General features: G+C 47.9%; 1 protein-coding gene across 1 annotated transcript in view; it reads left to right on the top strand.

The window, feature by feature from the left end:
• Nucleotides 1-5,510: 5,510 nt before the first annotated feature.
• The window catches only part of STK26 (serine/threonine kinase 26), a 24,176-nt gene continuing 5,364 nt past the window's right edge, over nt 5,511-24,322 (top strand). The window contains exons 1-7 of the mRNA XM_026687053.2: nt 5,511-5,550; nt 5,842-5,937; nt 16,887-17,117; nt 19,998-20,054; nt 22,711-22,819; nt 22,917-23,074; nt 23,761-23,946. Of these exons, the coding sequence (XP_026542838.1) occupies nt 5,902-5,937; nt 16,887-17,117; nt 19,998-20,054; nt 22,711-22,819; nt 22,917-23,074; nt 23,761-23,946 (777 nt within the window). The 5' untranslated portion in view covers nt 5,511-5,550; nt 5,842-5,901. The remainder of the gene's footprint in view (nt 5,551-5,841; nt 5,938-16,886; nt 17,118-19,997; nt 20,055-22,710; nt 22,820-22,916; nt 23,075-23,760; nt 23,947-24,322) is intronic.

Below are 24,322 nucleotides of genomic sequence, written 5' to 3'. Positions count from 1 at the left end.
GCCGGACCAAATTCATGCCTTATACTTCTTTGAGGCACTGGGTTTTGAGGTAGATGAAGATGGAAACTGGGTTTTGAGGTAGATGAAGTTGCTAAATTGTGAAGTGCACATCCTCATCTTTAGCATGATTGTGCACAGGGCAATAGGCAGGTTGGGTCAGAAGAAGTCACATGACCTCCTGGTTTTCTTGACCACGATTTCTGGAATATACCACAATAGGCTGGACTTCCCTAACAAGCCCAGTTATGAGGGTAGAGGTTTGTCCTCTGACTTTGTGGGTTGGTTTTAGAACATTTCGTTAACAGGCTAGGTAGCATCTTCAGCGGTATTTAGGCAATGTATTATTATTTATTCTTACTAAATCCCCTAAATTCTGCTGAAGATGTTACCTAGCTTGGTAACAAAATGTTTGGAAACCAACATTTGGTTTGGTTTGGTACAAGCTCGGAGAACAAACTTCCCCCTTCATCCTACACCCGTTACAGATAATCACCACTATTGCTTACTCAATTCATAACCATGGTGCAAACCTGGCTGGTTCACAGAGCAGGCAAAGTCAAAACTGTACAGATCACATTATGGTTTCTTTCTCCTCTCCTCGAGTCCCTGGCAAGTAGTCGTTCCTACTTGCCAGGGACTGCCTATATCTTTCCCTGTACCATTTCTTAGCCAAGAATCCCTTTTGGATTTGTTTGTGAAGGAGGAGGAGGAGGAGGAAGGAGAAGGAGGAGGAGGGAGGAGGAGAAGGAGAAGGAGAAGGAGAAGAAGAAGAAGAAGAAGAAGAAGAAGAAGAAGAAGAAGAAGAAGAAGAAGAAGAAGAAGAAGAAGAGAGAAAGAAAGAAAGAAAGAAAGAAAGAAAGAAAGAAAGAAAGAAAGAAAGAAAGAAAGAAAGAAAGAAAGAAAGAAAGAAAGAAAGAAAGAGTTGTCAGGTCCCACATGTTCCTATTTATTTATTCCCTTGTTTATTTTTAGATTCTCTCTCTTTTCCTTTCTGCATCCAGCTTCCAAAGATGGTAACAAGGCAGTCTGTCACATACCAATGGAATAGTAGCACTGGGCACCAGATCAACTGATCATTCCAAATCCTAAATAGATCAGAGAGACGTCTCCGTGATACGTTGGGGAATCCTGACATGTAGAAAACTCAACAAAAGTGTGGAAGGGTGTTTTCTTTTTAATTCAAAAAGGTGTGTGCAATTTTGGGAGGTCTGCAGGATGGATCGCAGACAACAAAAACAGAAGCTTGTGCAAAAAATGAAGGGCAGCCTTAAATTCTGGTTGAACAAGGATGACCCAAAGAGGCAATTTCTCAAGACTTTGGAACCATCTCCGTGAAAGAAGAGCTGCAATATATATTGCACGTCGTGAGCTTTGTACGTGTCATGAAGATGGAAAATTGTCACTTCCTACCTGTTAGCTGACTTTGAGAAGCCAGGAGTGGAGTTTCACCGGCCTAATATAAATTTTTTAGGAATAACAGACGCCAGGGGGCAGAACAGAGCCTTTACGAATGGACACTGCTTCCCCCACCAGCCCATAATATGGAGAGCTGTAATGAGTAGAGAACTTCCCATTGAAAGAATGTTTAGCGAGGCCGATGTAAAATGCCACAGCAGCTTTTTAAAATCTTGCAAACTTTATCTTGTGGGTGACACAACATATCTTGCCTATGAATGATGTAAACTTAAAAAAAAAAAATCTTGCATACGTATGACAAAACAACAAAAACCATCCCGCCTTCAGAAACTATTTTGACGATGGACATTGGGGTGAAAAAGAGGAGCGCTCAACAATTACGAGAGCAGACACTGGCACAATCTGTAAGGCATTGAACTGAGAGAGGAGGGAGCGTATGTCACAAAAACTTCCCACGGGGCCTGGGAAGAATCGCAAAGGCTGGTGATGTTGTTGCCAATCGGTTCAGGAAGGGATAACTTTTCCCATCATGCTACGCATGAGGCTGGATCCCAGACAGGGTCGATTACTCCTCACAAGCATCTCTCCTGATCTGCTCCGCAGGGAGGGAAGTCAGTGTAAGAAATTTGCTACCATGAGTCAAAAGCGCCCTGGCAGCGGATGAACGAAGGTGAAGTTTTCATGAAAAAAGGAAGCAGAGAAAGTAAGCAGGAAGTCCCTTATGACTAAACCAATATCTGTTTTACACACACACATAAACACACACGTAGGAGCCTCTCGTGCAGGGAGGGGTGGAAGATTCAGGAAGTTATTTAAAAAGCAACCATTCAGCATGCAATATTTTCTAGCAAGACACGTTCAGATGGGCAAAGACACTCGCTGTTGGATTTCTGCCTGATAAACAGGCAAGAAGCACCTGGGACCTCAGGTACCCTTGGATCCATCATTGGCCTGAACGACACCCGGTTGAGTTGCAGAAATTGACGGTCTATGACAACTCACCTTGGCCAATTCATCACAGCCAACCTGCCGTGGCCAACTCACCACAGAACAATTCAATGCGGGATTAGTTCCTTTTATTATTCATCAAGGCATTACAAAAGCTGTTAGTCATAGGAATGTTTTCCTTTGATGGATGAGAGAGAATAATGTTGACAAAAATGTGGTCAACAACAACAATAGGAAGTGTGAATCCTGTGGCCAGTTCTCCCCCTCCCCCCCCACCGCAATGAGTTGGCCAAGGCAAGTTGGCCATGGCATGTTGGCCACAGAGAACTGGCCACGGCGAGTTGACTGTGATAAATTGTCCCGTTCCGTTGAAGCCTTGATTAATTAAAAGTAGCCAACTGAATAGCCACCATGGCTGTTTATGCCCAGATAGCCAAATATGACATTATTTCTATTAAACAGGCAGCCCCAGGGGCATAAGAAGCAAGCCCATGCTAAGAGTGGCCCAATCTTGGGGAATAGAAGGTATTAGGAAGAACATTCCTCAGAGATAGATCTCTGGGCGTTGTAGAGAGCAGGAGGAAACATCCTAGTTCAGGGGTAGGGGACCTTGGCTCTTTTATCACTTGTGGACTTCAATTCCCAGAATTCCTGAGTGAGCCATAAAAGGTTCCCCTTCCCTGGCCTACTGGTTTTTCAGTTGTGGGGGAAATCAATTTTTGACTTGAACGGGACTGTTTAATATACAAATGTTGGACATATAAAGAATATATAAAGAATATGTCCTACATTTGTATATTAAACAGTCCCATTCAAGTCAAAAATTGATTTCCCCCACAACTGAAAAACCAGTAGGCCAGGGATGGGCAACCTTTTATGGCTCACTCAGGAATTCTGGGAAGTGAAGTCCATAAGTGATAAAAGAGCCAAGTTCCCCTACCCCTGTCTTAGAGCAATGGTGGCAAAATGTTTTGGGCTTGGTGTGTCCAAAATTCAGAAAATGCTTGATGGTGCTGGTATGTCTCTCACACACCCAAACAAAAGAGAAACAATTCTTTACCTATTCACTGAAAATGTCGGGTGTTGGTGAATGCTGGCATGTCAGCCAACATGCTATATAGTGTGTCACCTGTCAGACCTGTCTGATAGGTCCACCATCACTGTGCTGGAGGATCCTGGCAGAGAAACCCCAACGATTGACTTTTAAGGCGCATGACTTTTTGTGCACCCTGGCTCTCCTCATATTTCCAGAATTCAAAACTTGTTTACATTTTGTTTTCATAAATATTTCATTAATATTTTTGGAGAAATGCCGTTTGCGTCCCAGGAACGCCTCCCTCACCCCCCCCAAGTTTACTGCGAGCTGCTGTTAAAGGGCTGAAGCCGCAAAGCCAACAGAACCAATGAGCCCTTTTCGTTGTATTTTTAGCCAAGGTGGCATCGTACTTGTTTTCCTTTTGGGATCGGGGAGAAAGCTGGCTTCGTCTCAAGTTTGTGCCAGGTACCGGAGCCTGGAATTGACCAAGCAGTTTCTTGGGAGTTCTGCTTTTCCTTTTCCGTTGCCGAGATACAGAGCATGCCACAAATGTTGATTTGAATGGAAACAGCTTCTTTTCTAAGGCTGCAGCTTGGTGCGAAGGCTGCTTTGGAAGGGACAGAGTAGAGTGGGAGGAGGAGGAAGAGATGAGCAGTTTTTTCCCCTGATTCAGTGTGGAGGCAAAGGGAGAACGTGCAGCTACTGGCATCTGAAGGCCCCATTTGCCTGACGCACACGTGAATTTCCCATCTGTGGAACTGCAGATGTCCCTCTGTCCATCTCTACTGGCATAATACCATTGGCCATCCCCATTGCAAAGTCGACCCTTGCTCCTCTTCCCATTCATTGCCAGTGCTCTCCAAGGAAATGGGTAGCAGAATTTGAAGTCCACCCCCGTCTTAGAAGTTGCCCAGGGTTGGAGACCCCTGTCCTAGCTGATGGCTCACCACCCTTAGGAAGGATTTTATGCACCTTGAGGCTCCCTGAATGGCTCCTGAATCTCTGTAACTAACCCTGATGGTGTTGCTCAAGTTTCCCTCTTCATCCTGGACCCTTTGCTGAAAGTAGTATTAGGCTGGGGGGCCCCCCCCGAACAGAGTCTGCAGGGTAATGTGGTCGAATTTCCCGCAACAACACAAATTCCAAAGGTGCCCTTAGCCAGGTCAGATGCATCTTCTTTGCTATTTATTGATCCAGATGCTGGTGACTTTGAACCCTTTGCTACCAGCTCTTCCAAACTCCCTCGGGAGACTAATCTTCCATTAAGAGCATCCCTATCAGAAACTCTCCCAGTTTCTCCTGCTATAAAATCACCCGATCTGTGAATATTTCCCTGGAATCCAGTCCTGGAACCACAACCCCACCCGCTGATGGAGGTTGCCTTTTCGAAACAGGGAGGGGAAGAAGACGGAGCAGGGCAAAATCCCTGGAAACGCTGCATCCCAAAAGAAAAGCTCCTTTAGAAAACCTCCCTGTGCAACGATCGTTAATTTTAGAATAGAATAAGAATAGAATAGAAATAGGAGAGAATAGAATAGAAATAGAATAGAATAGAATTCTTTATTGGCCAAGTGTGATTGGACAGAAAAGGGATTTGTCTTGGTGCAGATGCTCTCAGTGTACATAAAGAAAATTTTATAACCTTTTTCTTTTTCTTTAAAGTGGTTTTCCCCTCCATTGCCCATCCATAACTCAAGAGGGCCCAAAACGGGCACCCAAAGGGCATCAGCCAAGCCCAAGGACGGAGGAGCAGAGTCTTAACTTAGCCCCCACCCCAGGAGGAACCCAAATCCTGATCCGGGGCGGGGGGCTCTTCCAATGAAGGGGGTCCCTCCGCCCCCAAGGGAGCCTTGCCGAATGTTAGGCATGCAGGGAGGGGTGAGAGGGACGCCTAGCAAGGGGGCAGAAGAGGAGGGGCTGCTGCCGGCCGGAGACACAGGCCACCCCCCCACCCCCCAGCCTCCTCCCCCTGCGCTGCCCGGTCTACCCGCTTTGCGAGCCCTGCAGGCGAGCGAACAAGCGAGCGAGCGCCGCCTGGCTGGCCCCGCACAACTCCCGGCATCCCCTGCGGCCAAGACGGCGGCGCCACGCGCGGGGCACGCCGGGAGCTGTAGTTCGGCGGCGCGCCGGCTCCCCTGCGCGGCGGAAAGGTGAGCGGCAGCGAGCGGCGGGCCGGGGCGGCGTCGGCGGCGGGGAGCCCCCAAGGCCGGCGGGGGTCTGCCTCGGAGCCCCCTCCTCCCGCGGCCTGGGAGCAGCAGCAGGCCCGAGGCCCGGCCAGGCCCTCCCTGCCTCGGAGGCGCCGCCGCCGCCGCCCCGCTGGGGAGGGCCCTCCGGGCGGGGAGGATGGGCTCTGGAGTGTGGGAGGGCGGGTCCGGGGTGGGCCTGGGCGGGCGGGGCCTCTGCGGAGCCCCCAGCCTTCTTCTCCCGCCGCCTCCCCGCAGGCCCCGGTGCAGCTTGCGGCCGCCTTCCTCCTCCTCCTCCTCCTCCTCCTCGGAGCCGCCATGGCCCTCTCGCCCGTCCAGGTGCCCGGCATGCAGGTGAGTGGGGCCGGGAGGGTCTTCGCCCTCCCGCGGGGTCCCTGCCCTGTTGGGGGGCTGAGCTGCCTGGCAAGGGGGCCTGGGGAGCTCGCAGGTGGGGGGCTCCCCCGGCCAGGGCTCCCTGGAGGGAGTTTTGCAACGGGGGGTTTCCTTTGCAAGTCTCGGGTCCAGGAATTGCACCCCGGTTTCCTTGGGGGTCCTTGGCAAAGCCCAGGTGGCAAGGGGAGGGGAGGGGCGGAAAGGGGAGGGGGTCCTGCTGCCAGGCTGGGAGGAGGGAAAATCCTGGCAAGCAGACCCCCCCCCAAAAAAAAATGCAGGAGGGAAAAGCGGGGGGGCTTCTTTCTCGGGTGTTTTTCTCCATTGAAAAGGTTTGGGGGGCTTCTTGGAAGACAAAGCCAAGGCAAGGCAAATTTGGGCTGCATTGGGTCCCTTCGCCCCCCCCCCTTCCCCCCAAATCTGACCTTGCTCCAAAGGCAAATAAGCTTTTATTTTCTGCAATGCCCCCCCCCACACCGAAGGGCTGGCAAGCAAAAACGGACACCCCACCCCACCCCCCAAACAAAAGGTACGGTCCCAAACTCTTCCCCAAAGTGTTTGGATGCAAAGTTCAGGCTTTTGGTATTTTTCCAGATGGGTTTTTTTTGGGGGGGGGGGCGGATGGGATCTTCTGCATCCTAACATTCTTCCAAGGCCGAATTTCTAAACTTGGGTGTTAAAGGTTGTTTTAAATCATCGAAGGTCACGTTTCATTCTTCTGCTCCTGGCTTAATTCCATCTCGTTTTGCATCGTCTTTATTAGGAAACTGGATCAGATACCCAGGCGGGGGAAAAAGCCAGGATTTCTTTACTCATATGCTTTTTTCGCTTTTGCATGCATGCAACCTGGCATTAGAAATGTAGTTTGTTCAGAAGCCTTTTATGCAGCTTTAATCCACCGGACTCTTTTAAGGGCCGGGCAGCTGAATTAACCATTGTTTATGATAAGGCAGGAAAGAAACTATCATCATCCTGGCTGGGGGGGGAAGCGGGGGCTGGAATAATGAGAGTGCATTTAGAAACTTCCAGGTCAGGGACTCTTCATAAACATGGCCTGTCATGATGAGGCCTCAAGTCACGTTGGCTTTCCTCCTCCTCAGCTTTTTATGTGCAGCTCATTTCCTCATCCTATGAATGAAGATTTGATACTCGGAGGTGTGTGTGGGGTCTCTTTTAACCACCCAGGCCAAGGACCTGCTCCGTGCAAAAATCCAGAGTAAAGCACCCCTGACAGACGGTTGACCTCCTCCTGCTTGAGCTCATCCCGCGAAGGGAAGTCTATGGTCTTTCTTGATAGTTGGCTTCCCCCTCAGGCTCTTAGGAAGTGGCGGCTGTTTTTTTTCAGGATGTCCACTTGGAATCTGCTTCCCTGTCCCTTCGGGCCCTTATTCCGTGTTCTGGGACGATCTGAGGACAGGGTTGGATGTCCATTGTAACCTCCCGATAGCTGCTGCTAAGTTGCTCTTTGTTCTTCTCTTCTCAAGGTTAAACATTTCTAGGGCCTCCTTTCTGTCTTATTTTCCAGTTCTCATGGCCATTTCTGGATCTACACCAGTTGGTGTGAACCCTTTGTGTTTGTGTGTGTTTGTGTTGCTGAAATCTGAACGCAGTGATCAACATGGAGTCTGATTAATGCAGCGTAAAAGAGGCACTTCCTGTGTTTTCAGAACTTCTCTTCTGATGAGGCAGTCTAAAATCCCATTTGCCTTTTTTGTAGCCATACCACATCACTTCCTCATACTCAAGTCTGTAGGCCGCCCCTTTTCCTAGACAAGCATCGTCTAGTACGCTGTCCCTTTTTCTCTACCTGGGCTTCTGGTTGTCGGTTTCCTAACTTGGAGCAGGGTCTTTGTTAAATTTCATTTTGGCATCTTCAGGCCCTTTCTCTAATCCATCAAGATCGTTCTGAATTTTATTGCTGTGGTCTAAGACAGGGGTCTCCAACGTTGGCAACTTTAAGCCTGGAGGACTTCAACTCCCAGAATTCCCCTGGCAACTTTGCCAATTCTGGGAGTTGAAGTCCTCCAGGCTTAAAGTTGCCAAGGTTGGAGACCCCTGGTCTAAGATATTAGTTACGTCCCTCGATGTTGTGTTATCTGTAGATATGATAAGCATTCTCCCTCCACTTCCTTCATGTGATTAATAAAAGTGGGCGCAGCCTGAGACTTAACCTTTTGGTATCTCACGTGGTATTTCCTCCTAGTCTGAGGAGGAACAATGAATGATAAATGCTTTTTGAGGCAGTGTGTGCTTTTTGAGCTAATTTTTGAGCTGTTCATTTAATTGTCCTGCCATCCATACTTATCTAGCTTGATAGCCACCATGATGCAGTATGTTTTATCAAAGTTTTTGCTCAAAGGTCTAAGACGAATGTGGGACAATCTACTATGGCAGTTATCCAATCTTTAAATAAAGTTAGCCTGTCAGGATTTGTCCTTAACAAACCCTTGTTAAGGTTTGCAAGGTGCTTCCTTGGTTTGGTAGATCATTTGAAGATCGGCTTCAGTCTTCCTCGGAATTGGTGTGTTGTTTCAGGATCTCTCTCTTTCCCAAAGTTTGCCCTTCTCCAACACATGCAAAATAAAAGACGGCCGGCCTGAATGCAGGAACTGGATGAGTGAAACGGAGTCTGGTTTGGTTCTTTGTGTGAATCCACCAAACATTGGTGTATTCGCTCGTATTTGAATAGATGTGAAGGTAGCAGATTGCCAGTCAAGATTTCCAACCTTGGTTTGGGCCTGCTGCTTTCCACAACTTAATAACGTTGCTTGGAAAAGAGAATTATTTCCAGTATTTTTGAAGTGGTGGTGGTGTGCAAAATGTATTTAATGAAGTTTATCTAGGCCTTACCGTATCTTCCCCCATCTTCCTTGCCCCTCTGAGGTGGCCACAACTTTATCCTAGCCGTGCGTGCAGGAAGTGTAGCTGAATCCAGCTCTCTTGTTTGTTCAAAGCAGCACGCTATATAAGCGCCAAATACCGAGAAAAGGCCTGTTGGGTTTTTTCTTTCTGCTGAGAATTAGGGCCTTTGAAGCTACTGATTAAAAGCAATTGTGTCCAGGTCTGCTCAGATTCCACAAACGTTGAACACTCCAAGAACTTTTCCAGTGGGCAACGCTTGACGTGAGAGGCACCAAGAGGATCTGGAACAAGCACAGAGAATTAAGCTGTTGAAACAGGCATTTTTGTTGCTGCTTTCTGCGGAACATTAGAGTTGGTAGGGCACTGTGATCCTTCAGGGAGCGAGCGATTGTTTATGACATGGCTATATTTACGTCCGTGTTTTAACTTGTAGACAGTTCGGTTCAAGTTGGGGCAGGTTGATCTCTGCACTTCCAACTGTATTATCAGGGTTAATCTTGGTTGCACATGTTGAGTTTGGCACCGCTGAGCTTTGCCTTCTACACCCCACCTGTCCTCCCCCCCACCCCCCAGGTGAAGCTGGGGGGTGGGAGATTTGTGGGCTGCTTCTGCCCTGGTTCTACAGTTCCAGTTGGCTGAACCGATGGATTAAAACATGTCCGAGGAGCCTGGAATGGCAAAGCTCGGTGCATCCAAGTGGGAGAAATGGAGAGCTGGCATGTAGACAGCAATGATAACCAAGATTGATTGGCGGGCCATGATATCTCTCCACCAGATTTCCCTGCCAGCTCCTTAGAATTATGTACTTTTCTAGGAATAATGGAGTCACAGTGGATTAATGTGGGAGGTGACATACCACCTGTGGTTGAAACAGTCTTCTAAATGAAGTCTTAACTTCGGTGCATCTCGATTGCCAGCTCTTCTGTCAATCAGTTCGTGTTATATTGGTGCTATATATATAAAACGCTTTTCAGTGTTCAGCATTAGCCAGGTAATTCAGCTAAAATACGTTTTTGTGATCTTAAAATGTACACTGAGGAATATGGGAACTTGACATAGACAGAGTTACTTGATCAGAAAGCACTTTTAAGCTGATCGTATTCTCCTCCTGAAATTTCTCTTCCCCCTCAAAAACATTGCATATATATCTCTAATCAGACGTGCGATTCAATTAATTTTTTAATCTGCGGGAAAATTAATAGTCCATTACAAATTCTATTAGTTTAAAAGATTGTGGCAGAATAGCAAAATGAAAAAAGAGTGGGTGAAGCAGGGTGGGGTAAAAAACACAGTCCATTTTTCTCACTTTACCTCCTGGACTTGCCAGTGAATAAATACCAGCAATTTCCAGGCACTCCTTCAATGTTCAGATTTTTAAAATCTGACCTTCTGTTTTGCCCAAAGTTTCTCCTTGTGAATTATTTTTATTCTTGGGTTCTTCATAACCTTGTGGGTTCCCTCAAAGCATTCTGCCATAGTGTTAAGATAATAAGCAGCTCCTTTTTGTTGTTGTTAGATCCTTAACCTATATTGGATTATTATTTAAAAAGAAAGCAGGGGATATAAACAATTTCTTTCTTCCAAGCATTTAAATTGCTCCTCATGCCACCCTTCTTCCTGCACGCTCCTCATAAAGAAAGGGACCATTATATGATTAAAAGATAGGAAAGGATTTGGCCACTTCTAAATTATTGCCATTATTGAAGCCTGTTCCCTTATCCTGTTACTTTGTTCTGGATGGTTTGTTTTCAGGAAGTGTAAACTGATCTGAAATTCAAGATCCCTTAATGGTTTCACGGAAGTTAACTCTGTGGGAAAAATGGGAGCGTTGCAAGCCTTTGAACTTTCAGCTGGCATAAGATACCTTCAAGCAGAAACAATGGCAAAATTAGCCACCAGTTTCATTTCTTTCACACCAAGCTGATTGCAAATATTTCTATTTTCAGTTTCTTTACGGTACATTCATTGGACACATTCATAACTCTCCTTCATTGACAACACAGCAGCTTAATGTCAGCATTGCAGGTCTTCCGAATGTAAATAGGGTTTTGCTGGATCTGCTGCTCGAGGGCTTAGGATCTCATTCTTACATTTGCAGCCAGGGTGAGAGAGAGGGATTTGCAGCCGTGTTGATCCTTTCCTGGCAGGTGTGAGCAGAGATTCCCTTTGGAAAAAGGAAGGGATCAAGCATGTTCCACCCCAGAAACTTATCGGTTAACCGAATCTGAGCATCTTTAGATACCGAAATATTCAGCAGTGGCCAAACGGGGGTCTGAATCCTGCAATTGAAGCCCGAGGCAGATAAGAGTTGCTTGCTTGGTGCTTCTCAACCAAAATAACTTTTTAAGGTAGGTGGACTTCAATTCCCAGAATTCCCCAGCCTGCTACGCTGGCTGGGGAATTCTGGGAGTTGAAGTCCACGTAAGTTAAAAGTGGCTACATTGAGAAACTCTTCTTGCTTTAAAAGCTCCTTTTCCTGGGCTGGAAGCGAGGGAAATTTCTCAAATTTCTCCCTTTGCAACATACATTTTTGGGCTCGATTTGTGTCTTAGGGAGAGGACTATTGCTCTGTTCAGCAATAACGCTCTTGTTCAGGTCCTAATATCGCAGGCCCCCTGCAGAAAAGGCCTTGGAATCCAACCAGCATTCCTGCCATTTGTAAAAATAATTCTACGGCTCAGTTCAAGGCCCACTTGGTTTTTCAGGTTTCGCCAGAGTTTAAATTAGCAAACAAATTAAAACAATAACACCCACCCCTCTCCTATTGGGGCCAACTGGAATTCAAAACGGCTCTTGGCCATTACAAAACAGGTTATTTTTAAAAAGCTGTTTTCAAGCTATGTTCTACAGCGGTTATCAAGAAATTGAAAAGCCTGGTCACGGGTGTATATCTTCAGGGACATTAAAAAAAAATATTTTAAACTGTTCACATAAAGTGCAACGTTCAGCATTACCGTGTGATTAAATAATGTTGGAAATTATTGCTTAGTTATGACTCCCGAATCTTCTGGAGCAGCAGTTTAAAAACATACAAATAGATGGAATGGGGGAGATTTCAAATGAAATAAGGATAACTTTCAGCAACTCTTTCTCCATTCGGAAAGTAATAGAAATAATATTTTATTTTTTAGTTGATTTGATTTGTCCATCGCTTGTAAGATAATAGGTATAAGAATAAACATGAGTATGAATACAGGAAATAGGTACTGGTATATTGGGGATCATACCTGTGATGACCCAAAGGGGTGTGGCACAAAAACAACAAAGTCACAAAAATAGGCAAAGTCCCTTTAATACCTCCAATTTGGCCCCCAAAGTCCAGTTATCATTGGCTGGAGAAAAAAACTTTCCCAAGAACAGTCTTTAAAGGGAAGAAATTCAATCTGACCCCAAAGTACATATTAATTATGAATAAAAACCAACACAAACCATGCTGCAGCTATTAACGAGACAAGGCAGGACAAGGAATTGCAGACTTCAAAAGATAACGAAACACATACAGTTGGGAGGATGCCAGAACTCAGATAAAGATTTGACAAACCAAAATAATTCATGCTTTGCTTCCAGCAAGGAGCTGTGCGCAAACACCCTCTTTATCCTGTTTTCCCAGCTGCAGATAATTAAGGAAATCAGGGCCCTTTTCTCCCCCGTAACCCCTGTTGCTCCCTTCTCCCTTACTTCCTGTGTGCCCTAAGATGAAGAGGGGGTGGGCCTGGGTCTTCCTCTGAATGCCCAGCCGGACTGTGCCCTTCCCCAGTTTCCTCCCCAGCCACCGGAGCCACACTCCCCACTCCCTGTCAGCTGCTCCACCTCTCCCTCGGAATCAGCTTCCAACAGGGGCATAATACCCATCTTATAAGTGGTGAAATCAGAGGAAATAACAGCTGGGATGTTTCCTGATCTCTCCTAACCAAAATGCTTACTTCAGAACTGGATCCCACTGAAACCCATTAACAATGGCAGGCCCCAGTAGTCCTTAAACTGTTTCTCACGAATCTTAACTGGCTGAGGGTTCCCTATTTATCTAAGCCTGCAGTCTCTGGGCGCAGTGAAGGGCAACAATTTGTCGTACATTTTGTAAGAACAGGATGGCGCTTGTCGTGCTGGCTTTGCTGTCATCTCGATGAAGCTTCGTCAGGAAAAGAGGCTCTTTCACTCTTTGAGTTCCAGACTCTTCTTGTGTTTGTAACGGGGAGGATCAAACCCTCTTGATTAAAGTGTGTCTTCACAAAGGACAGAGAGCTCGGAAAACACAACGCCTTGTTCTCGACTTCAGGCTCAAACCACCCTCTCTGAAAAGCAGCTTTATGCTCCCGTTCAGCCTTCTGAAGCGGCCTGGCTGAGGTTAGTTTGACGGGTGGCTGTGTTAATCCTGAGGCTTGTGATCATGTTCAGCTTCACAGCGCAACTCAGTTTTGTGTAGGCTGCGCAGTTGCAGCTAGCAAGCTGCCTGTCTTGAGGAACAAAACAGAGGAGGAACTTGTGTGTGTATGTGAGATTTCTGGTTTTTGTTTTGTTTTTTAAAAAACCCAGAGAGCTTTAAACAAGGGGATGCAATTTACGGGAATTGTTCAGTTGTTTTACTGCAGGGCGCAACAGGCATTGGAATTCAAGAGCAATGTGCACACAATGTGCTAAAGAAGGTTAACCTCGGTAAAAACTGACTCATCGCATGGGGCGAGCCATACGTTGCATGAACCAATACATTCAGACGTCATGGATGTAGTATGGTAGAGGACAAGTCTTGGCTGGCTGGCTGAGGAATTCTGGGAGTCGAAGTCCACAAGTCTTAAAGTTGGCTAGGTTGAGAAACAACAGTAGACTAGGTCAAGGGGTCCCCAACCTTGGCCACTTTAAGCCTGGAGGACTTCAACTCCCAGAATTCCCCCAGCCAGCTTTGCTTTAACCCAGGGGTCTCCAGCCTTGGCCACTTTATCTGGGAGTTGAAGTCCGCCAGGCTTAAAGTGGCCATGGTTGGAGACCCCTGGACTAGGTGATCCTTCTGGTCCCTTCCAACTCTTATCATTCATGTCTGGCTGGGGAATTCTGGGAGCCGAAGTCCACCAGCCTTAAAATTGCCAGGGTTGGGCACCCCTGTTGTAAAACAAGAGCGCCCTCAATCCTCTTGCTTGCTTGCTTGCTTGCTTGCTCATTTTGACTGTTTCCTCCGAGTGCCCAGGGCCCCGAGGGAAGCTTTAAGAATGCAAATGTGGCTTGTCAATGCCTCCAAGATCCGGTCTGGTCTGAATACTAGATTAGTTCACGCACTTATGTTTCTTTCAACTGGGCGCGATCTTTTGCATAGAGCTGCCATTGCGCTTTTAAACAGGATTTTCAGGGGCGGCTGTTCTAAAAATACACAAAGTTTCTGGGAATTCCTGCTTGACTTCCAAATGCCTGGAACCAGGGGCATTGACCGGCTAGGTGATGTTGCCTTGGAAAAATGTGCTCGTTTCTGAGATGTTGGAGGTGCTCTCTGTCACAGCCTCTTGACGGCCTTGCAAAGGCCAGTTGTGCCGGGCCAGAGCCCAAGATGTAGGAATGGAAATTTCCATCTGGGGATGGAGCTTTTCCAGCGCCGTCTGGGTAATTATCAGCTGGTTTCTTAAAGAGAAACAATTAGGCAAGCAGGAAGCTGTTGCACAACACATGGGTGCTTGTGCATGAAAAGGACAATTTAGAACATGTTGCTTTTCAGCAAGGCTGGGATTCCAGAGGCTTTGTGGAGGCCCCGAGCTGCAGCCGCTGCGGCATCATCGGTAGGGCCCCATTCTTCAGCCAGAACAGAGCTGGAAAGAGTAGAGCACAACCCTCACGGTCCACGGCTAGCATCTTACAACAGGAGTCTCCAATCTTGGCAACTTTTAAGACTTGTGGACGTCAACTCCCAGAATTCCCCAAGTGGTAAAGTTGCCATGGTTGCAGAGCCCTGCCTTAGACTCAAACAGCAACTTTCTGGGAGCAGGTTTCACTAACTTGCAGGCCCTGAATTCATCTGGACTGCCCGGTGGGCCATTCTAGTCTAGTCCTCTTTTTCCATGACTGGAAACGTGACCTCGGTGTGAGCCCCCAACTCGGCATCCCTAGAACGGTGGCCTCGAAGTCCTCATCAAGATCCTTGCTTTTCTTTTGCCCTTTTCCTGGACAAGCCAGTCTTAATTTGCCCCATCCACCATTTTTATTCTGAGGCATTCTTGGAAATGGGGATGTAGAAGAGAAGGCAGAGCTAAGGAGGGCAGAGTTAAGCGTGTCCTCATTTTAGAATTGTTGCGCTCCCACAAGTCCAACCACCTCCTGAATTCTGTTCATCCTTCCCTGGCGCCAGTTTAGTACTGAACTTTACTTGGCTTCTTCTATGTAGGTTCTTCTATGTAGGTTTGAATAAATCATCTATACAGGTTGTCCTCGACTTACAACCACAATTGAGCCCAAGATTTCTGCTGCTAAGTGAGCCATTTATTGAGTTTTGCACCGCCTTATATGACCTTTCTTGACCACAGGTGGCAGGTGAATCATTGCAGTTGAGAAGTTAGTCACATGGTTGTTAGCTGAACCTGCCTTCCCCGTTGCCTTTCTCTTCAGAAGATTGCCAAGGGGGATGGCATGGTGCCAGGACACGTCATAAATATGAGTCAGTTCCCAAGGGCCTGGATTTTGATCTAGGGACTGCGGGGATGCTGTGACAGTCGTTAAGCATGAAAAACGTTCACAAGTCCCTTTTTTTCCGGTGCTGTTGCAACTTTCAAACGGTCACTAAATGAACCATTGTAAGTCGAGGACCGCCTGTCCCTCAGCCTTACAAACGGTCTTTCGCGCCTGACCGTGCTTCGCTTTGGCTTGCTTTGCCATTGACCAACATCGCCTTTGGTTCCTTACCAGATACTTTCTGAATGTTAAAAAAAAAAGCGCCAGGTGGAGCCAGGGTTGCCAGAGGGGTCCTCAGGCAGGAGGTGCCCGACAGGCCGTGGCCAGGATCCAGATCTTCCCATCGCCTCTGTTGGCTAATTAGAGGGAGCCAATTAAGGGAGGAATGTTTACGGCGACACTTCAAAAGAGAATTAAAGCCTTTTCTTGCCACTTTCTGGAAGTCTGACCTCTTCTCCCCCACCCCAGGGTATGTCTTGTCTTCCAAACTCCCAAGGAGTAAATAAAAGTCATCTTTTAATGACCCCATAATCCCTTGCGGGGTGGAGTCTGGGCAGCTGAATGGAGCTAGCAGAGTGTTTTAATGGCCAGATGCCCTTCCTGTCACCAGTACGGAGTTATTTTTTCAGCAGATATATTCTCAGTGTGTCCAGAGAGAAAAATATCTGCCTCTACCTAGGATCCGAGCTCACAGCCTCCTGATTGCGAGGTGAGAGCTTCACACGTCTAGGCCACCGCACCACTCGAAGGAGTAAATTAAAAGTGAATGTCTTTTTTTTAAAAAAAAGTGCTGTTGCGCATTTGGGTACAGATTCTGAGATTGCGCACACAATTGTCCCAGGATTAGGAGTAGCTCCCGTGTAGGTTTTCAGGAAGACAGACCCCCCCACCCCCAATGTCTGGCGACGCTACAGTTGACATTTTCAGCCGAGCTTGAAGTCGGCGGGTGCCTTCAAATGTCGCGTCAGGGTTCCGGCGATTGCCCTAATTAAATCATGAGCCTCGAGCCCAGCTTCAAAAAAATCCAAAAGATTTATTAGGAGCAACATGCTGGCATTAACCTAAATGAAGCCGACTCTGGCATACGTGACTTACAGTCGCCTGTGACCCTGTTTCCCTGCTCCCTCCTGGGCGTGTCATAAATCAGATTCTACAACAAAGCACATTCACAGGCTGGGTGTCAACAATCACGTTCTCCAATGAAGGATTTTCCGAGGGCAGAAGATCCGGTAGCCTAGCTACAATCTTTGTAGGATAAGTGTTGGAATGTGCTTCTGGTTTTAGACTGCCGTACTGCTCCTTCAGATCCCCCCTCCCCCCCGGGTTCATGGCAACTCAAAAACAGGCCTAGGAATGTTTTACGAGATGAGTTGACACGTCGGTGCCTCCCCTTGGCTCCCCTGCAGAACCACCGAGCAGATCCCGAGGGGCTTTTCACCAAGCTGGAGCGCATCGGGAAGGGCTCCTTCGGAGAAGTCTTTAAGGGCATCGACAACCGGACGCAGCACGTGGTGGCCATTAAAATCATCGACCTGGAAGAAGCCGAGGATGAAATTGAAGACATCCAGCAGGAGATCACGGTGCTCAGCCAGTGTGACAGCCCTTACGTCACCAAGTACTACGGCTCCTACTTGAAGGTAAGAGGGGCCTTCGCTCCAGGCTTCCACCAGGACGTGGCTGGTTTTGCAGGGAGGGGCCGAGTTGGGGTGTCCAGAAGCCCCAAAGAGGGTGGAACATCGTGCGCCCCGTTTACCTTTCCTTGGCTGGGTTTGGAGGGAGCAGGAATGCTTTACCTTCGAACTCAGAAGGGCAGCAAACGTTTTCTATCCACACCTGGAATTGGCTCACCCTGTTTATTCCAGGTGTGTCCCAAACATGCTTCAGTTCAGATGCGACCCATCCAACGCCGTCCCTGCCCTGTTTGTGTATGAACTTCTAGACTCAACCATCACAGGGTCCAGATTCCATAGGATTTTAATTCTGATAGATTAACAGAGTTGGAAGGGACCTTGTAGGTCATCCAGTCCAACCCCCCTGCCCAACACCACTTCTGACAGGTGGCAGTCCAATCTCTTCTTGAAAGTCTCAAGTGATGAAGCTTCCACAACTTCTGAAGGCAACTTCTGTTCCCTTGGTTGATTGTTCTCCCTGTCAGAAAGTTTCTCCTTTATTTCTAGATTGAATCTCTCCTAGGTCAGTTTCCATCCATTATTCCTTGTCTGGCCTTTGGGGGCCTTGGAAAATAGCTTGACCCCCCTCCTCCTCTCTGGGGCAGCCCCTCAAATATTGGAAGGCTGCTCTCCTGTCTCCCCTGGTCCTTCTCTTCCCTAGACTCGCCAGGCCCGGTTCCTGCAACCATCCATCCTATGTTTGAGCCTCCAGCCCCCTCATCCTCCTGGTTGCTCTTCTCTGCACTTTTTCTAGAGTCTCAACACCCTTTTTTCTGGGACTTGCAATACAAAGAGTTTTTCTTTAACGCCTAAATTGCCTCAGAATCCCCAGAACCATCATCAGAATTGCATCCGATTTCTGCTGCGGGTGGAAGACTGGGATGGGGAAAAAAAGGAGAGATCCATTTTGGCCTCTTTTCTGACTAACAAACATGGTTCAGAGACTTCTGAAGAAGCCACAGACTAACCCATTTCTTCTGCTCCTCCTCCGAAGACCGAACGTGCCCTCCCTCCCACCTCCCCGCGTTAAACATTCCTGGCCCGTAACGGTGAGCCAAGCGGCTCCTTTGGGTGCCAGGGGGCAAAAGAGCCGCACCCAGTCACGGTTTACACTGGCAAATTCCCAGAGGCGTTTTTGGTGTGGGGCGCTCTGAGCCACCCTGCACCCCCACAAAGGCGCCTGTGTTCCCAGATCTTCCCCTGCTAGCACAGACGAGGAAGGTGCTAAAAGTAGCAGCACAGCTACCTCTCCATTTCCAACCTCTGCAGGGTAAATGCCCTGTGTGTGTGTGTGTGTGTGTGTGTGTTTGCCTAACAAAGTGACCTCTGTTCAGGAGCTGCTCTTCCAGCCACAACATGCCTAGTTTTCCATCCGTCTTGAGGAAAGAACGGCTGCTGGGTTAAAACTCGGCCCCTAACGGAGGCTCTGGGTGGAAAATCACCCCAGGTCTTCCAACTGGCATGGCTGGTGGGCTTCAGGGAGCAAGGAAGGAGGAGGTGGGGTTTCTCTTACTTGTTGTCTGTAGGGGCCCTCCAAGCCCCTGCCCCCAGAGGCCTCTCCTCCTTCCAAGGCAGGGGGGGGGGAGGCCCCTTTAGGGCTTGTGGACAGCTCAGGAATTCTGGGAGTTGAAGTCCACAAGTCCTAAAGGGGCCACCATTCCCCACCGCTGTTCTCAGGCCTTGATTGGCAGCCTCTCAACTAGGGCGAGGGTAGCAGCCCCCGTACGCGTGTTTATCCAGAGGCTTCGGCCGATGTTTAGCTTAAGACGGGCGCCCCCTTTTCTGAAACTCAGCAAGGCCTTCCTCTCCAAATGGAAAGCGGGAGGCTGATACGTTCCCAGCTAAAAATATCCTGCTTGGCTCTTGATGTAAATACTCCAGGGGTGAAACTCTTGGGATCCCAGCATTGTTTGGAAAAGACGAAAGGCTCTTTTTAACTACAAATTAACTACCCGTCACAGAGCAGCTCTACTGCAACGTACACAACGGTTTCCTTGAAGGGCTCCTCCAAAATTACACGTCCTTCTTCGTGTGGCTCTTCTGAAAAACCACAGTGCAATTTACAAAATCGCACAATGCAGCCGGTAAAATCGTCCCACTACAAATTTCCCCCACCACTTTCTCACAAAGTGGCGGCTGAGAACCTATAACTGGCATTTAAAGTACTAACTGGAGTGGTGAGAACAAAAGGGGCAAAACTAACGTGTGAACCAATGGCTTGGTGAAGGGGCCCCGAAGTGGACCCCAACCCTCCTTTAGCTGGCAGGCAACTGTGGTGCAGAAACCGGGTCTCAAGCTGGTTACAATTCAACGGTGAAACCGGTTTGCCTCCAGAAGTTGCAGGTGCTTCCTCCCTGGAGGTTTTTAAGAAGAGATTGGGCAGCCACTGGTCTCAAATGGTCTCCTGCTTGGGCAAGAGGTTGGACTAGAAGACCTCCCAGGTCCCTGTTGGTTGTTTGCAGACATTTCATGACCAAAGCAGGTAACATCACCAGTGTGAGAGAACGCAGGGTTTACTCTCTGATTATCTACAGCCGCTTGCCCTTCCAGTCTTGGTGTGGGTTCCTCACTCACTGATGAGGTTACCTAGTTGGGTAATGAAATGTCTGCAAGCAAACAAACCAAGCGCAGGGAAGACCCCAAAGTTTGTTTTTTTGTGTCTGTGGTCACAGTGGATCTTTTGTTGTGTTCTTCCCCTGCTTAGTGCTATTTCCAGATATATTGCAACGATAGCCCCTCTCCACACAAAAATTCCACATTGTTCCTGCCCCCCTTTTCCCACTTTCCCCGATCCAGAGAAATCAGGAGGGGGAAAAAAGCTAACTTTTCCCCTGCATTCCCTTTTAGGGCACAAAGTTGTGGATAATAATGGAATATTTAGGTGGGGGATCGGCCCTGGATTTGGTAAGTATTTCAGTTACTTTATGAACTCCCTTGATTTGTATTGTAAGCTATTGGAATGGATGGTCTCATTTCATGATTCTGGAATTGCGAGTCAGGCCCTCTTAAATATAACCGGTGCTTGAGTGAAGAGGTCATTTCCAGATGTGTGCGGCACTAAAAGATATATCTGATTACTAGCTCGATACCCTACGAAACTATGTGGTCGGGCTTAGTTTTTGGGGAGGAAAATAAGTGGGGGCGGGGGGGAATTCTGCCTCTGCCTACCAGCATCCATTGGTATTCATCTGGCTAGCATCCTGTCAGTCTGTGAGAGTTGAGGGGTGTTTGGAAACTGAAGCAGTATTTGCTGTGTGAGCAAGAAGGAGACAGCAAGGAGCCTGGGCGTGGCTTAGCTCAACTGTTCTGTACTAAAGCTGCTTGGTGCTCTGAAACTGAAACTCCTCTGCTTGTTTGTGTTTTGCATTTGGAAGAGATTCCTTTTCAGGTGGGGAGGGGGAGTAGAACTCCTTAGCATCAGAGCATGTTAATAATAATAATACAGGAAATGCTCTGATGGCCATTTCGAAAAATCCTTTCTTAGTGAGCCCCTAGAAGCCAAGAGGAACCTAGGTGCCAAATTTGAAGTTTGTAGTCTTTACAGTTCTGGAGATTTTGTGATGATGCCTGAGTGGCATTTCGCTTTTATATATATGCAGATTTGCGTGTAGCCTCAAAGTTTGCATTCTGGAAACTCCTGGTGTTGTGTAAAGCTCAATTAATGGTGCATTGTCACAGCCCATGACCGTCTGCGGTCTCGGGCCCCGTTCTTCTGCAGGGAGAGACCTTGCAAGGGCTGTGGTCCCTCGCAAAGGCCCAGGGGCAAGGAAGGTTGGCCCCCTGGGCAGAAACGAACCCAAGCGCCCTTCCTCTCTGCCCCCGAGGAGCCTCCGGAGGGTGTGAGTGTCAGCCGAGCCGCCTTCGTGACTCAGTCCTTGGGCAGGGCCTGGAATTCCTTTGCCCGAGTTGAAAGACGTTTTCTATTAGCACAGATTTTCCTGCAGGAGCCTCCCCTTGACAAGGGGCTTCAGTGTGTCCCTTGTGTGGCTCTGGGGGCAGAAGAGCAGAAGCCCCCCCCCCTCCGACTCAGGCCGTAAATAAACTTCGGTTAGAAAGGAGAGGGTGTTCCTTGACTTTTTTCCTTTGGGCAAAAGGAAGCCTTGCCGTTATGGGAAAACTGTCCGTTGCAGTTAATAAATGGAAAGGTGGACTCTTTAAAAAAAAAAAATCCGCTTTCCACACACAGAGATGTTTCTGTTGGAAGGCGATCCGGAGAGTTTGCTGCGGGAGCAAACACAGCTAACCTTGAAGGCTGCAACTGAGTTGGTGTTTCCATTCTGAGTTCCTGTAAACTGGAAGCCTGAAAGGACCCATTGCTTACGGATGCCGGCCGTCTGTCCTGGTGGCTGCAGTTTAGGAGGGGCTGAGAAAGCAGAGGGCTGGGTTTTCCCTTATCCCCCCAGGCCAGCTTGACCACAGGCCTCTCGGCGAGATCCACCCTTTTCCTCCCAAGATAATTCTGCCACAGTATTTACATTTAGGCGGCTCCAGAAATGTCATTAGTGGGGTTTGAAGCCTGCTTTTGTCTCCTTAGAATGTCAGCATCTGCTCAAGTTTAGCTTTGCTGGTGCAGCTCCTGGGTGGCTCTCAGTTGTCCCCCAGGAAAGCCAAGACCATCTCACTTTGACTAGAAAAAAAAGCATTTCTCAGCTATTTTAAGAGATGTGGACTTCAGCTCCCAGAATTCTCCAGGCCGGCTAGGGTGTTCTGGGGGTTGAAAAGGAGGGAAGTCCTCGGGTTGAGAAACATCGGGCTAGCAGGAGTCTCCAAGCATGGCAGCTTTAAGACTTGTGGACTTCAACTCCCAGGATTCCTCAGCCAGCAGGTAGAATTCTGGGCATTGAAGTCCACATCATTTCTAGTAGCTGAAGCCAAGAAACGGCTGGTTGAGGAATTCTAGAAGTCCACAAGTCTTAAAGTTGTCAAGTTTGGAGAGCCCTGGGCTAGAGGAACTGACGCCAAGAGAGCAGGAGATAGTCTATCTGCAACACCAAGGAATCATTTCTTCCACGGGCACAAGATCCGGCAGGCATCGTAGAATAGTCCCCTGAATTTTGAGAAGGGGACTTGGTGGGACTTCTCTCTTGGTGGGCTTTGCTCTGTTTCTTGAGCCACGAGAAGTTCCCTTCCTTGCCACAAGAAGTGGCGCTTATAGGCAACAGATTCTCACCTTGAAGCCTGATCAAAGATTGTTTGGTACTGTCTCCCAAGCCTTGCACACAAATAGTACGTTGAGTTGTCCACGCCTAGGTGCTTCCCTTGTTCTTGACAAATTCAGACGTTTTCTTGGTAACAAAGTAAGAGATAAAGGAGAAGGCACGAGTTGAGGAGAGTAACCTGTTCACAACACCCAGATTTATTTCTGATAATGGCCTAGCTCTCTTTCCAGGTAGCTTTACTTTAGTTGTGTAGAATTTTGGATGAAGAGCCATTTCTGGTGAGGTGGAGACACAGTTTGAATCTCTTGTGCTAAGACCTGTAGAAAGGAAACGAAACAGATGGTTCAGAACCAAGACAAGGGCCTTTGAAAGCTTATAAACTCTGGTTATTTCCTCTCGAGCTCCGTGCTGGGCCTTTCGACGAATTCCAGATTGCTACGATGCTGAAGGAGATCCTGAAAGGGTTGGACTACCTGCATTCAGAGAAGAAAATCCACAGAGACATCAAAGGTGTGTAAAAGAAAGAGGGAGAGGAAAGGCCTCTTTCGGACCACCAGGTTTCTCTTCTCGTTAAATGAAGGCTGTCTTCTCGTTTCCTCCTGGCCAGCTGCCAACGTCTTGCTTTCTGAGCAAGGAGATGTGAAGCTTGCAGATTTTGGGGTTGCTGGACAACTGACTGACACACAAATTAAGAGGAACACTTTTGTAGGAACGCCCTTCTGGATGGCCCCCGAAGTCATCCAGCAATCAGCCTACGACTCAAAAGTAAGCTCCTTTTAGTGGGCCTTGGAGGGTCTCTTCAATTTATATAAGGACATTGGAACAGCTGGTTATAATCCAGAATTGTAGCTCATTGTGTAGTGGGATTTTTTTTAAATACAGGTAATCCACCAATGAGGGCAAAACCAGATCTAGCTAATTCCCGTGCACACCCACATAATTAAAAGTGTAGGATTCACCTTCCCCCTATTAGTGCAGGTCACATTTACCGATTCAACGTGATTGAATTGTTATGAGAAAAAGTCTTTGGCTCTGGCAAACACCAGCTGAAGTGTCCTTGGCTCTCATGGCTCATAGTCTTGATGTCTGGAGCCTAAATTCCACCCCGAGTTCTTTGGCAAGCTGAGAAGCAGTACTAGTCGCAACAGCGTAAGTGCGCTTTGAACTTGACTGCCCATTTTCCAGGCTTCCTGTTGACCTCAGTTCCACATAATCTCCTGGCACCTATCCGCTCGGTTCATCCTTTCCCCGGGAGCAAACGTTCCCACGGTTTATCATAAGCCTGACTGCCCAGGGTATTAAAACTGAAGGGCGTTTGCACATAGCGGTAGCTTAAAGATGCTCCGGAAACCCGGAAGAGCCTCGACTCAGATCACGCAATTCAGGTTAAAGCCCACAAATTTGAACTTGACTTCGTTCAAAATAGCCAGCCGGGTTCTCTTGCTCTGCAGGCGGATATCTGGTCTCTTGGCATCACCGCCATCGAACTGGCCAAAGGGGAGCCTCCGAATTCAGACATGCACCCGATGCGAGTCCTCTTCCTCATCCCTAAAAACAACCCCCCCACCCTCGCCGGAGAATTCAGCAAACCCTTCAAAGAGTTTATCGACGCCTGTCTGAACAAGGACCCGACGTTTGTGAGTGTGCTTTTGGGTATTCCCAGATCTGGAGGGAGGTCCGTCTTGTGGGGAAACCTTCTTTAAAAAAACGTATCTCCATGCATCACCAGGCTTGCAGGAGTTTGAAGGCTGCCGTCTTCTCTGCACCCGAAACACAGCAGGATAACTTTCAGGCATTGTTGTTGTTTTTGTGGGTTGACATAGGATGTTTCAAACCACACAGGATGCTTGGAGCATGCCGAGGAATGAATCAGAGGCGGTTGAAGCTTAATTTTGAGTCAGATTCTAGGTGAAGCATGCAATAAAAGTTTTGTAGTGAGTGTGGTTGGGTTGGCAAAGCTCACACTTCACTCAGAAGTTAATGTAGGTGGGCAGCTGTTACAGATCACTAGAA

The sequence above is a fragment of the Notechis scutatus genome, chromosome 10 (genome assembly GCF_049901735.1).
Source record: "Notechis scutatus isolate UNSWTSFEM ecotype Mainland chromosome 10, rNotScu1.2, whole genome shotgun sequence".
NCBI classification, from domain to species: Eukaryota; Metazoa; Chordata; class Lepidosauria; order Squamata; family Elapidae; genus Notechis; species Notechis scutatus.
This window is presented reverse-complemented; position numbering and strand designations above follow the sequence as displayed.